This window comes from Panthera tigris, chromosome B2 (genome assembly GCF_018350195.1).
Source record: "Panthera tigris isolate Pti1 chromosome B2, P.tigris_Pti1_mat1.1, whole genome shotgun sequence".
Classification (NCBI taxonomy): domain Eukaryota; kingdom Metazoa; phylum Chordata; class Mammalia; order Carnivora; family Felidae; genus Panthera; species Panthera tigris.
The window spans coordinates 44,228,747-44,243,706 of record NC_056664.1 but is presented as its reverse complement, the minus strand read 5'-3'; the positions used below and the strand labels follow the sequence as shown (position 1 = coordinate 44,243,706).

Sequence of the window (14,960 nt, the reverse complement as noted above, 5' to 3'; positions counted from 1 at the left end):
AAAGTCAGAGCTGCCATAGGAGGAAATGAGAAGGAGGGATTGGAAGGAAGAAGTGTATTATACTCACAGGTCCGAGAGTGTGGCCACTGGGTACCATGCAGGGCCACAGGGAAGAAAGAGTCAGGAGGCAGACATTAACAGCAAGAGAAAAGCCTGTGCCTGAGCCTTTGTTGGGGCTTCCTCAAGAAAGGCAAGCAGGGCAGGGAAAACAATTTAGGACTGGCTAGTTTGAATAATTCTTGCAGGCGTCGGGCCATACTGGTGGGGTCTAGTTGCCTGGTACCTGGCCTTTGGATGATTTCGGGCAGGGGAAATACTGACTTGGTGTGTGAGGGTTAGATAAGGAAGTAGATGGTGATATAAACTCAAGGTTGGTTATTTTGCATGTGAAAGGTATGCTCCTGGATGGCTGAGCCCTTTGCTCCCTCAAAGAATTGGCTAGCCCCAGGAGGACAATCTCTACCCAGTAGTGAAACTCCAATGCCAGAGCATCAAGAATAAGAAATATATATAATATAATGGCCCTGTGATGAATGGATGCCAAAGAGACACAGAATATAAGAGAATATAGTTGGAACAATGGTTTCTTTCGATGATAGAGTCACAGATAAGATTGGGGTTTGTTGCCTGCATTCATCATCGAAAAAAATACTAAATTACAATTTGAAGTCAATGAAAATAATGATATATTTTTCTCCCAATAAAGTCACAGACTTCCCAAAATCAAACTCTGGGCTAGTGTTTGTAGGCTGCTGGTGACCTGATGGAGGGCAGGAGTGATGATGTGGGATGACAGGGTGCATAAACATGGAGTTAAGAGAAGGTAAGAGTGTGGAATCCATGATGCAAGTGAGCAAGTGCAGACATTCCACAGGAGCAGGGCGTCCCCTCTGTCCTAACCCAAAGGGAAGCATGGAGAATGGATACAAATGTGTATCTTTGCAAGATCTGGTGGTGACAATTTGAGAGTGCCCTTACTTGATTGCCTCCGTTTTCCTCGTGAGCTACGAAGCCAGAACTATCTCTGTGTGGCATGGGTAGGGCAGGTATCCTAGGGAAATAGTAATTTTGGAAAGTGAGACAGTGAACACATTAGAGGACTTTTCAGGATCGCAGGACATTGTTGCGTGCCCACAGATTTAAGGTAAAATCAGTCAGCTGTTTTGTATGTTTTTCTTGAACAAAATTGAGCAGTAGATTGCTCGTAAGCCTACTGCTATCTGGAAAACAAGGTTCAAACATCACTGTTGACATGATTTCTAATAATTATTTCTAATTATTATTTCTTACTACAAGAAAGGAAGCTTCAAACAAATAACATGATCAAAAGGAAGGTTAAGTATCAGGACAGAAGAAATCATGATTTATATAATTTATATTTGGCTGAATCTGCCAAAATGTATAATGTTACTATATATAAGCATAATAATTTGTGTCTTGTCTATAACTTCAGCACTGGGGTTCTTGTGTAACCCGTGGCCCATAACTTTTTATTAGAAATGCTTCCTAATATCTGTATTTATGTGTTTTCTTCCAGTATGGACCAATATTTACAGTCTTTGTTATGGGCACCCGAATGACCTTTGTTACTGAAGAAGAGGGAATTAATGTGTTTCTAAAATCCAAAGAAGTAAATTTTGAACTAGCAGTGCAAAAGCCCGTCTATCGTACAGGTAAAGAATATTTTCAGATAGTTTGTTTGAATACAGCATTGGTCCAAGAGCAGCTTTGGGAAACAGCCCCTCACTCCTCTACCGAGAATGATGACAGCCCTTATTTTATGCTCTAAAGTGGGAACGTAAGATAGAAAGAACATCTGATGATTTTGGTAGTTGACAAACGAATTCTTGGCAGCCTCATTTCAGTCTTAACTAGACGTGTGTAAGAGACGAGGTTACCTCGCTGCTGTTTATTTGGAAAATATTCGGAATCTGTATCCTGTTACAGCTCCCACGATGTTCGCTGGGACATGAACATCTGCTGCCGTGTATACAGTGTTCTTCAGGCTATAGCTCTTGGCTTGATCACATGTTGCTACTCTGCTCACTGAAAGTAGAATTCCACTGCTTAGTAAGCCCTTTACTATGGCATTGCCTGGCACATTCCATAGGGCTATTAAGGTAAGTGGGGCTTGGCGTCATGTAATCGGCGGCCTTTTGTTCTCCATCCTCAGAGACTGCTGGATTGTACTTGTCAGCATGCTTCTGGTGTGACCGTCCACTTTATTTCTTCCCAGGCTGCAAACGTGTGGTGCTGAAGCCATTTGTCCTCCCAAGAATGCAGAGCGATTGCATTTTTGTGCCTGATTCTTCTTTTCCTTGGTTTCTTTTTCTTTTCTTTTCTGTTTTGTTTTTTGTTTTTGCTTCTTTCTTAGTTTTTCTCTTCATGTAGCCTCTCATGCATTTCTTACCATTAGAACAGTTTTAAAAGCTGTGAGTGACCGATAGCATGATGATCATTTCTTTTTGCTTGCATGAAAATCACAACATGTTGGCCAAATTCTTTGATGATTTAGTGCTTCTTAATATTTAAACTGTGGAAGTCCAGAGGCACCTGGGTGGCTCATTTGGTTAAGCGTCCGACTTCGGCTCAGGTCATGATCTCACGGTTCGCGGTTCAGGCCCCGCGTAGGGCTCCACACTGTGCAGAGCCCGCTTGGGATTCTCTCTCTCTCCCTCTCCCTCCGAGCCCCTCCCCCACTCATGCTGTCTCATCTCTCTCTCTCTCTCTCTCTCTCAGAATAAATAAACTTAAAAAAGTTAAATAAACTATGGAATTCCAGATCAAAGAATAGAAATATTCTGAAGGCTCTTGATCTGTATCTTCATATATCCCTCCAGAAAAATGTGCCAACCTCTCATGTGTTAGGGCTGCATAGAAGTGGCCAAGTTTTTTCACCTCTGCCTCCATTGGGGACTTTCATGTTTAAATATTTCTATTTAATAGACAAAATATGTCAATATAAGTACTCTTGAGCCAGCTTCCTTTGCCTCTCGTACATTCCCCTACTACAGAGATGTATGCTCAGGAGATCTAAACATTATTTTTAATGAACTTGTATAAAATGTAACCTACCCATAATAGGCTGATGAAATATAAAACCAAACATTATTTTTTTTGCAAACGTTACTTTGCAGACAATAAAAGAGGATTAAAGAGAAATATGTAAGACTAGTGAGTTTAAAAATTCATACTCTTACTGGCCAAACTCAAGCAGGAGTGTGTGTGTATCATGGAAGGATCATGAACAAACGCTAATGCAAAGGAACGAGAGCTACTCATGGGATTAGGAAAGGCCTCCTGGTGGAAGTGATATTCAGTAAAACACTTGAAGGAGAAAAAGAAGTTGGCAGGATAAATGCGTGGCTTATAGTTGCGGGTGTGTGGGAATGGGGTGAGGCTGGTCAAGTAAAGAGTTTTGAGCAGATAGTACATCTCATAAAAATGATGGGAAATATAAATATTAGAATACACTGTACCTGGAATACAAATCTCAGGAGGGGGGGCAGGAAGGGGCTGGAAATGTCATGGGAAAACTAGAAAGGTAGTAGAATGCCTTGTAAACTTTGTTAAGGATAGGAAGCCAACGAAAGCCTAACATGGAAATAAGTGGTGCCTGGGTGGCTCAGTCGGTTAAGGGTCCGACTTCGGCTCAGGTCGTGATCTCACCTCAGTTTCTGAGTTGGAGCCCTGCGTTGGGCTCTGTGCTGACAGCTTGGAGCCTAGAGCCTGCTTCAGATTCTGTGTCTCCCTCTCTCTCTGCACCTCCCCCACTCATGCTCTGTCTCTCTCTCTCTCTCTCAAAAATAAACATCAAAACTTTTTTTTTAAATAAATAAAGATAAAAATAAAATCACTACATTTATGTTTCCCAGAGGTCCTCCGAATCACCCACTTGTAGATCACCCCTTAGAGTGAATCTCCCTACAGACTTTTACTGACTCACAGGATAGGTCGAATCTTCATCTGCTCTTATTTGCGGGAGGCCATTTTATGTAAGGGGAGGACTTTGGATCTAGTCCTTCCTGACCAAGTAATAGTAGATGTACGTTGACTATTTGCTTCAAGGAGTCATTGCTTCTTTTGAAAATAGTTTTCTCTGTTTATAGCATCGATTCCAAAAGATACTTTTTTTACACTGCATGAAAAACTTTATGTCACGATCAAAGGGAAAATAGGGACTGTGAACCTATATCAACTCACTGGACAACTGACTGAGGAACTACATGAGCAACTGGAGAAATTAGGCACTCATGGGACAATGGAGCTGAACAACTTCGTAAGGTAAATTGTTGCATTAGTATGGTTTAATCTTGTAGGGTTCTTGCATGTGGGTCTTTTTTTTGGGGGGGGAGGATAAAAAATTCTGCAGCCAGTGCATTGAACGTAAAAAATTATCTGGTGGATTAATGAAGTCTAACTAGGTAATTATGAGATTATATTCATCTTTTCAATTCTAATTAACAGGTAGTTTTTAGTTAGCACACCAATTTTAAGGTGAGCAAATGAGCCCATACAATCATTTAAAAACATTTATAGTAATTTCTCTTTAGTGATGCCATGCCACATAGAACACATCTACCTAGAGGGGATGCTGATAGGTGAGACAGGGAAGGGCAGTGGAGGAAGCCAAATGGCCTCAGCTGTGTTCTGAAGCTTTCTGGCAAAGGTCAGGGCTGGGCATAGGGAGCCATGAGAAAAATTCCCAGCATGCATAAGGAGATTTGGTAAATTGAAGTTACCACGTCGGCCATTTTTCCATCTCATTGGGATGCCGAGGGCAGGATTCAATAGTTCAGATTCATAATAAAAGAACAGCGTTTAATATTTTGTTAGAGGTCCAACAAGAGAGAGAGAGGAAAACAAACCAAAAACAAAATAAGCAGCCATCCAAACTTGTAGCATGCCCAGTACCTACAACAAAACAAAGCAAATTCTTGGATGTCTTTGAAACTTTGGGGGAAGCAGATCCTGAAAAACTAGTGAAGAAGGGATGGTAAATAAAAATGAAACAGTACTTGGTGTCACTAGTCTAAGTCGTATTAATAATCTTTGATTTTTTTTCACTTAAGTATGCCACAGTAATCATTTTATTTACTTATGGCAAAACTTAATGATGATAGGTACTATATTTCAGTACGCAGTGGTTCAGATCTGTGGGATCCTGTGAGAGCTTAGGAAATTTGGTAACTAGTGTTGCCCTGAGTCTTTGGTTATTTTTTGCTGCTCTCTAAAATCATGGGCTGTATCTTAGTTATTGGTATTACTTGCTAGGTAAGCGCTTGTTGAAATTATTGAGTCAATTTATTTCTGGCGTATCATCTCACATTTGTCAAGATCTAACAATGCTTGCTTAAAAAGCATTTTAAAATCTTCAGAGAAATAAACCAAAATTTCAGTTACCCCTAAGTTATCTTGACCACAGTGAGCAAATATTAAAACCTTTTAAGAGTAACACTTTCCCAAAAGAATCTGTGGCACATTATTATCTACCCCTAATATATATCTATTAAAGTAACTCCCTTTTTTTGTATCCTGTACCTTTCTTCTTTGGTCATTGGGTCTGACTTTTTGTGTGTTTTTATCGTTGTAGGCATCTGCTTTATCCGGTTTCAGTGAATATACTCTTTCAAAAAGGTTTGTTCCCCACAAATGAGAGAAAAATCAGGGAGTTCCATCAGCATTTTCAAGCTTACGACGAAGGTTTCGAGTACGGGTCCCAGATGCCAGAGTGTCTCCTAAGGTAGAGAGATTTTCCCTATAATTAATTAACCAACCAAGCTCCTCCCAGAAATACATACCTGTCTCATTTTCCTCTTCTGAGTAGGGAGAGCAGCATCCAAGTGGAAGACACAAAAGCTACTTCTCATGATCAGTTTTTGTTTGTGGTTTGTGTTTAAATTGTTGGAGGAACTGAAGAAGAGAGAGATGCATTCTTTCCTCTTTTTTTTTTTTTTTTAATTTTGAGCAAAAATGAGATGGGAGAGAGGGAAAGTGAGAGAGAGTGTCAGAATGAAACGAAGAATTTCTCTCATTTACTGCTTATTATTATCACAGTCGTGGCTGTAGTTTGGAACCATGCTAAATGACCAAGTATCACCGATCATAGATGTTGTTGTGTTTAGTCTCTCTGAGGCAAAAGGAGACATGGTCAAATGTATTTCTCACGGTTGGCTCCCATGGTTTGAATGCAAAATAACACATGAATTCTTAAATGCCTTAGCAGCTGGTCTGCAGTAGTGGCTGGTCAGATAATATTAAAAAAATCATAGCCAGTTTGTTTCACCCGGCTTAAGCCAGTCCTCGGTCCCTGTGCAAGTTTTTCATCCTCTAGCAACTGACAACAGCCCGAGTAAAAGTAGGGCAAGCAGGTCATACTCTTTTTTTTTTTTTTCGTATTCGATGCCAATCCTGTAAGAATGCAAACATTTATTCGCAAAAGAAAAAAAATCACTAAAAATGTGGCTGCCTTGCCCCCTCGATTTTTCTTGTGGACTAGTAAGTATGAAGGAAGACCTCACATGAAATTCTGGCAAAACTGAAGAAGAAATTTGGAGAAATAATTCCATAGATATTCCCCCTTTCGCGCCGTGACCGGTTATTCCTGAAGTGCTTTCCCGTGAACTTACGCACCTGCTTTTTCCTCACCCAGTCACTGGTCGAAATCCAAAAAGTGGCTCTTAGCACTCTTTGAGAAGAACATTCCCGGTATAAAAACATACAGATCTGCGAAAGATAATTCGGTGGTAAGTATCCCTTAGTTGTTTTTTTTTTTCCAAAGTATGTGGGATGAAAGCAGTCATAAGCTATGGTTTTTAAAAGATGTTTTGCTAAAAACTCCTAAGATTGTTCAGGTGACATGTTTGTGTCAAGTACTGTGTTGGATGTTTACGTACATTAATCTGTGGCTACATCCTCACAACAATGAGGTAGGTATTATTGGTCTTCTACATAAAGAAAAAAACTGAGGCTACGGCAGCAACATATAACAAGATGCTCAAGGTTTTACTGATTTATGTATCCTACAGTTGAGTCAGCAGGGGTAGGTAGGAATGATGGTGCGTCAGGCAAGGAGAACAAAGCTCCATAGACTTTGTTCTTCATGCCACTACCACTAATTTTTTCTCTCTTCAAATGCAAGGATGTGGTAAGATATAATTTGAAAAGCAATGCCCTGGGAGCCACTGTCCTAAGCGTCCTAGATCTGTGGTTCTTCAGGTGTGGTCCCTAGACCAATGGTACCAACATCGCCTTGGGAGCACTCGATCGGAAACTCTGGGGTGGAGCCCCCCAGTCTGTGCTTTGATGGGCCTTCCAGGTGGTTCTTACACTTGCGTAATGAAAGGAAAAAAGGTTCTCAGCCCTGCCTGCTCATCAGAATCTCTGGGAACCTTTGAAAACTATCTGATTCTCCAGACTTCCCCTACCCTCCACTGCCCAGAGACTGGGATTCACTGAGTCTGAGCACGGGCTCAACTTCGGTCTCCAGTCACATGACCTTGGGCGTGGCACCTCGCCTCTTGGCCTCAGTTTTTTCACCTGCCTCATAGAATGTGGGGCTTAAATGAGTTAATATTTGTGAAGCAATTAGAGAGTAGTGAGGACCACATCAGAGTTTACACCATATGATTATCATTAAAAATCAAATCTTTTTTTTTAATATGAAATTTATTGTCAAATTGGTTTCCATACAACACCCAGTGCTCATCCCAAAATGTGCCCTCCTCAATACCCATCACCCACCCACCCATATATATAGATATATATATTAGGGGTAGATAATGCCCATCACCCACCCACCTATATATATATATATATATATATATATATATATATATATATATATATATTAGGGGTAGATAATAATGTGCCACAGATTCCCTCCCACCCCCCATCAACCCTCAGTTTGTTCTCAGTTTTTATGATTCTCTTATGCTTTGGCTCTCTCCCTCTTTAACCTCTTAAAAATCAGATCTTTTAGTATTTACAGATGATACCAAACATCTCTGTTTGCTTGATTTTATGTTATGATAGCAAGTGTTATCACAAGCAACTCTGCTTAACGCTGGAGAGGAAGGTCGCTTTAGAAAAATAGGGATGTGTAAATGCTTAGGTATCTCCCTCCTAAATAAAGAGAACAGAAAGCTACTCTGGAATGCCCTTTATTGATAAATGATGTTGCAGCTAAGGATTCTATTTTATAAACAGACCCAGACAAATACATTTTTGTTTGCATAATTTTCCAGGATTGAGGGGAAAAGCCCCATGTGTGTAAAAGATTCATCCAGATAGATCTGCAATTTGTGGGTCTGGAAACAGGGTTTTTAATGCCACAGCTAAACTCTCCACTGACAATACTTCTAGAGTAACATTTCTCATTCCTATTCTGAAGAAAGGAGGCATTTTTTTTTTAACGTTTATTCATTTTTGAGACAGAGAGAGACAGAGCATGAATGGGGGAAGGTCAGAGAGAGAGGGAGACACAGAATCGGAAGCAGACTCCAGGCTCTGAGCCATCAGCCCAGAGCCCGACGCGGGGCTTGAACTCACGGACTGTGAGATCATGACCTGAGCTGAAGTCGGACGCCCAACGGACTGAGCCACCCAGGCGCCCCGAAAGAAGGGATTTTTAATCATAGGTGCTCCAACTTGCTATTTGAATAGAGACACATTTTGAACTTTGCTGAAGATAGTCCAACATTTAAGACTTTAGGACAGAGGCACCTGGGTGGCGCAGTCGGTTAAGTGTCTGACCTCGGCTCAGGTCATGATCCCATGGTTCTGGGGTTCAAGCCCCACATCAGTCTCTGTGCTGACAGATCAGAGCCTGGAGCCTGCTTCGGATTCTGTGTCTCCCTCTCTCTCTGCCCCTTCCCTGCTCGCGCTTTCTCTCTTTCTCTAAAATAAATTAATAAACACTTAAAAAGTTTTTTTAAAAGACTGGGAGAGAACTCAGTTTGAACATTCATGAGAAGTTTTCATTTTTTTGTGTATCATTTCTGTTTCTTCCAACAGTGTTCACACTGAGCTTGTGTTTTGTACCCAGTTTTTTTTTAATGTGGGCTAAGAAGAAAATAAAAGATTCTGTTGTCTTCTACTGTATAAGTAGATTTCAATGGCCTAGTTAAGCAGAAGACTGGAAGAAGTTTTTGTTTTTTTAAAATATTACACACACATTTCATCACATTATAAACATCAAACGTGGTGATTTCTCTCTTGTTATTCTAGATGTATATTAAACTAGTATTTTCATTTAAAATTAAGACTGCACCTACAGAATAGCATATCCAGAGAATGAAATCCATCTATAGGATTTTTCATGAGGTACAAACTTTGTGTTGCAACAATTTACGTTGTATGATAAAACCTAGGATTTTCAATTTTGCTAATCCATTGTCACAAAAACAGTAACAATGAGACATCGGTAGCATTTCTGTGGTGCTTACTCTGTGCTAGGTGTAGTGTTACACATTCCACAAGTTCATGACTCATTTTTCACAACCACTGTAATACCTAGAAAACTGGGGATTATTAAAACCAGAAAGCTGAGGATTAGGGTGGTTAATCACTTTTGAAACATTACATGCCTTTGTAAGTAACAGCAATAGTCTCCCATCATGTATTTTCTTTGATAGTGATTTAACAGTTATTTCTCGTATCATGAGACCCGAAGCAAAACTACTAATGGTAAAATTCAGTTCTCTTAATCCCTAATCCATGAGAGTTGTGGGTTGTATCTCTCATGGGGCAGTATAGCATAGTAGCTAAGAGTGTGGGCTCCAGAGCCAGGACCTGGCTCAAAGGGTACGAATCCCAGCTCAATCATCGACACGCTGCCTGTCCCTGGCCAAGTTCCCTAACTTAATTGTGCTTCAGTTTCCTCAAATGGAAAACGGTGAAGATAATGGTATCTACTTCTTGGAATCGTGGTGGGGATTGGATGGTTAAATACTTGTAAAGCCCATAAAACAGAACTCGCCTTAGCAGGCAATGACTAGGCATTAGCTACCATCATTTCTGTAACCTAAACCTGAGTTAAACCTTAAGGCTCCAAGTGCATGAGTAGCTCAATGAAAATGGTACAGTGTCTGAATTTCTTCCCCCTGATGGGAAATGGCCACTGATAAAGGGGTGTTCAAGAAACCTCCCAGTGAAGAAAACATGCTCAGGGAATTTGTGTGGTGACCCGAGAGCAACTGTAGGTGGTCTTGGATGGGGCTCTGAGCTTAGTTGGCACCATTCCCGTCAAATGCCAGTTCTCTTCATGTTGCGGTATTTATAATATATACTGGCTTGACGATACTTTCTTCGTGGTGTATAGGCTGAGAATCTTCGTGGAAAATGGGGAAAGGATTTTTTCTTGAATTCTTCAGAGATCTGTGTTTCTGTGTTGCTGGCATATTCCTAAAAGCAGAGGTTTATTATTTTTTTATTTTATTTTTTATTTTTTAAAATTTACATCCAAATTAGTTAGCATCTAGTGCAACAGTGATTTCAGGAGTAGATTCCTTAGTGCCCTGACCCATTTAGCCCATCCGCCCTCCCACAACCCCTCCCATAACCCTCAGTTTGTTCTCCATATTTATGAGTCTCTTCTGTTTTGTCCCCCTCCCTGTTTTACATTATTTTTTGTTTCCCTTCCCTTATGTTCCTCTGTTTTGTCTCTTAAAGTCCTCATATGAGTGAAGTCATATGATTTTTGTCTTTCTCTGACTGACAAATTTCACTTAGCATCATACCCTCCAGTTCCATCCATGTAGTTGCAAATGGCAAGATTTCATTCTTTTTGATTGCCGAGTAATACTCCGTTGTATATATATACCATATCTTTATCCATTCATCCACCGATGGACATTTGGGCTTTTTCCATACTTTGGCTATTGTTCATAGTGCTGCTATAAACATGGGGGTGCATGTGTCCCTTCAAAACAGCACACCTGTATCCCATGGTTAAATGCCTAGTAGTGTGGTTGCTGGGTCATAGGGTAGTTCTATTTTTAGTTTTTTAAGGAACCTCTGTACTGTTTTCCAGAGTGGCTGCACCAGCTTGCATTCCCACCAACAAAAAGCAGAGGTTTATTTTTAAAAAATTGTCAAAATGGTATTATGTACTAAGTTTTGCTTTAGGCACTTTATAGGTAGTAACTGATTTAATTCTCACAACAAGCCTATGAGGTAGATACCACGTTATGGCCATTTTATTGATGAGCTTAAAGCAACTTGTCCAAGGTTACCCAGGTCTTGAGTAACTAAACCAGGTTCTGGTTACACATAAGGATCTTGGAAGTTGCAACTGCATCCTAAAAACAAGTAGCAGGTGGAATGGACCAATGTTGGAATTATCAGATTGGGACTTTGAAACAACTGGGGTCTATGCATAAAATAGACTGAATGCCAGAACAGATGGACAATGTAGGCAGAGAGATGGAAATCCTTAGAATGAACCAAAATTAAATGCTAGGTATAATAAACACTATAGCAGAAATGGAGAATGCCTTTGATGGACTTATTTGTAGGCTGGCGGAGCTGAGAAAAGAATCTCTGAGCTAGAGGATGTATCAGTTGAATCCCCAAAAACTGAAAATCAAAGGGAACAAACACTAAAAAAAAAATACAGCAGAACATCCAAAGACTGTGGAAATGTGGGACAACTACAAAAGACATAGTATACATATAATGGGAGTACCAAAAGGAGAAAAAAAAGGGAGAAAGGAACAGAAGATATATTTGACAATGATAATGACAGAATTTTCCCCCATTTAATGTCAGACACCAAATCATAGATCCAGGAAGCTCAGAGAACATCAATCATGTAAACACCCAAAACTACACCTCAGCATATTACTTTTAAATTACAGAAAACCAAAGATAAAAAATCCCGAAAGAAGCCAGAAGGAAAAACTCCATATCTACAGGGGAACAAAGATGAGAATTACATCTGACCTCTCCTTAGAAACCATGCAAGCGAAAAAAGAGTAGAGCAAAGTATTAAAAGAGTCGAGTGAGAAAAAAAGCACCCCCAGTCTGGAATTCTATACCCTGTGAAATTGTCCTTTAAAAGTGAAGGAGAAATAAAGACCTTCTCAGACAAACAAAAGTTGAGGGAATTTGTTGCCAATACACCTTCTTTATAAGAAATATTAATAAAGCAGTTCTTTACAGAGAAGAAAAATAATATAGGTCAGAAACTCAGATCCATATAAAGAAGGGAAGAGCGTCAAAGAAATAAACAAAGTTGAAATAAAAATGTATTTTCCTTATTCTTAACTGATCTAACAGACATAATTTGCTCAAATTATAATAGCAACAATGTATTTGATTATATATATATATATATATATATATATACACATATATATATATGCACACTTATGTGTGCTTGTATATAAATGAAATGATTATATATGGTTATTTGGTTGTCTCTCTATATTCTTTATCATATCTTTCTATAATAAACTGGTAATCCAGTAAATAAAATGTTTCTCTGAGTTCTGTGAGCCCCTTTAGCAAATTAATTGAACCTCAGGAAAGCGTTGTGGGAACCTCTGATTTTTATAAGTACAGATAACAACCTGGAGTTGCAGCTGGCATCTGAAGCCCAAGGAGGAGGTTTTTGGAGCCTCCAGTCTGTAGCCTGTTGGTCCAAAGTCCAGGTAACAACCTGGGCTGTGACTGGCATCTGAAGGGCAGGTGCAAGGGTGGGGAAAGGGTATAATCTTGTAGGACTAACAAGTCCAGGACTAACAAGTCCTGACCGACTAACACTTAACCTGTATAATCTCATGCTATTTCTGGGTAGATAGTGTCAGAATTGAATTGAATTATAGGGCACCCAGATACTGTCCTGAATATCATTTATCGTTGTTTGGAACTTCCCTCCCCCCACTCCCCATACACATACATATTAGACATTGGTACCAGAACCCCATAGCAAAGATGTCCTCTTTACCACTCCTTTTCAACATGATGCTGGAAGTGCTTGCTAATACAATAAGTCAAGAAAAGGAAATTAAAGTTACATTTATCAGGACAGAAGACATAAAACTATCTTTTTTCTTAGATGCCATGATCATATGTATTGAAAATCCAAAAGAATCCACAAACTATTAGAACTAATAAGCAATTATAGCACAGTTGCAGGAGACAAGTTAATATACAAAAGTTAATTGCTTTCCCATATACCAACAGTGAACGAGTGGAGTATAAGATTAGAAACACAATACCATTTACATTAGTATCCCCCCAAATGAAATATTTAGGTATAAACTTAACAAATGATGTATAAGATCTGCATTGAGGAAAGCTACAAAACTCTGATGAACAAAACCAAAGAACCAAGTAAATAGAGATTTTATGTTCATGGATAGGAAGATTCGATATTGTCAAGATGTCAGTTCTTCCCAACTTAACCTATACGTTCAATGTAGTCTCAGTAAAAATTCCAGTAAGTTATTTTATGGATATCAGCAAACTGATTCCAAAGTTTATGTGGAGCGTCAAAAGACCCAGAATCACCAGCACAATATTCAAGGAGAATGACAAAATCCTTCAAAAGAGCAATGCTCCCCAACTGCAAGATTTATTGTAATGCTACAGTCGTCAGGGCAGTGTGGTATTGGTGAAAGAATCGACCAATAGATTGATGGAACAGAACAGAGAACCCAGAAATAGACCCTTTTAAATATAATCAGCTGACCTTTGACAAAGAAGCAAAGATAGACTCTTCAACAGATGGTGCTAAAACAGTTGGGACACCCACATGCAAAAAAAAAAAAAAATCTAGACACAGATCTTATACAGTTCACAAAAATGTACTCAAATGAGTCACGGACCTAAGTGTAAAATGCAAGAGTATAAAACTACTGGAAGATAACATGGGAGGAAACCTGCTTGACCTTGGGGTATGGTGATGCCTATTTAGGTATCACACCAAAAAATACAACCCATGAGAGAAGATGAAAGCATATGAAAAGATGGTCCACATCATATGTCATCAGTGAAATGTAAAGGAAAACAACGCTGAACTACCACGACACTCATTCTGTCCAGAATCTGGAACACTGACCACACCACCGGTGTTGCTGGTGAGGATGCGAAGCAACAAGAACTCTCATTCATTGTTGAGGGGGAAAAATGGTACAGACACTTGGGAAAACACTTTGGTGGTTTCTTATAGAAAACAGCAACAACAACAACATACTCTTACCATAAAATGTAGCAATTAGCCTGCTTGATATTTGCCCAAATGATTTAAAAACTTATGTTCACACAAAAAAACCTGCACATGGATGTTTACAATAGCTTTATTCATAACTGCTAAAACTTGAAGACACCAAGATGCCCGTTAGTAGGTAAATGGATACACTGTGGTACATCTAGGGACTGGAATATTATTCAGCACTCAAAAGGAATGAACTATCCAGCCATGAAAAGACATGGACAAACCATACATTCATAGCACTAAGTGAAAGAAGCCCATCTAAGAAGGCTACGTAATGTATAGTTTCAACTGTGTGACACTCTGGAAAAGGCAAGATGTGGAGAAAGGAAAAAGACCAGCGGTTGTTGGAGAGGAAGGAGAGGTAAATTGGCAGAACACAGAGGATTTTTAGGGTAGTGAAAATAATTTGTGTGACATTGTAATGGTGTCTGCATATCATCATGCATTTGTCCAAACCAATAGAGTTTATAATGCCAAAAGTGAACCCTAAGGTAAACTACGGACTTTAGGTGATTATGATGTGTCCGTGTCCTTGATCCATGGTAAAAAAAAAAAAAATACCATTTTGGTGAATGATATTAATAGTAGGGAAGGCTGTACATGAGTGGGAGTGAGGGTCATGTGGGAAGTCTTTGTACCTTCCTCTCAATCTTATTGTAAACCTAAAACTGCTCTAAAAAAACTAAAGTCTTTAAAAAAAAAACAAAAACAAAAACCTAAGCCAGAATTTGAACCAATG

General features: G+C 39.4%; 1 protein-coding gene across 2 annotated transcripts in view; it reads left to right on the top strand.

Annotated features, from left to right (window-relative positions):
- The window catches only part of LOC102970914 (24-hydroxycholesterol 7-alpha-hydroxylase), a 93,627-nt gene that overhangs the window by 12,937 nt on the left and 65,730 nt on the right, over positions 1 to 14,960 (top strand). For both annotated transcript variants that reach the window (XM_042986501.1, XM_007085109.3), the window contains 4 exons: positions 1,538 to 1,673; positions 4,110 to 4,284; positions 5,594 to 5,743; positions 6,653 to 6,746. In XM_042986501.1, the coding sequence (XP_042842435.1) occupies positions 1,565 to 1,673; positions 4,110 to 4,284; positions 5,594 to 5,743; positions 6,653 to 6,746 (528 nt within the window). In that variant the 5' untranslated portion in view covers positions 1,538 to 1,564. The remainder of the gene's footprint in view (positions 1 to 1,537; positions 1,674 to 4,109; positions 4,285 to 5,593; positions 5,744 to 6,652; positions 6,747 to 14,960) is intronic.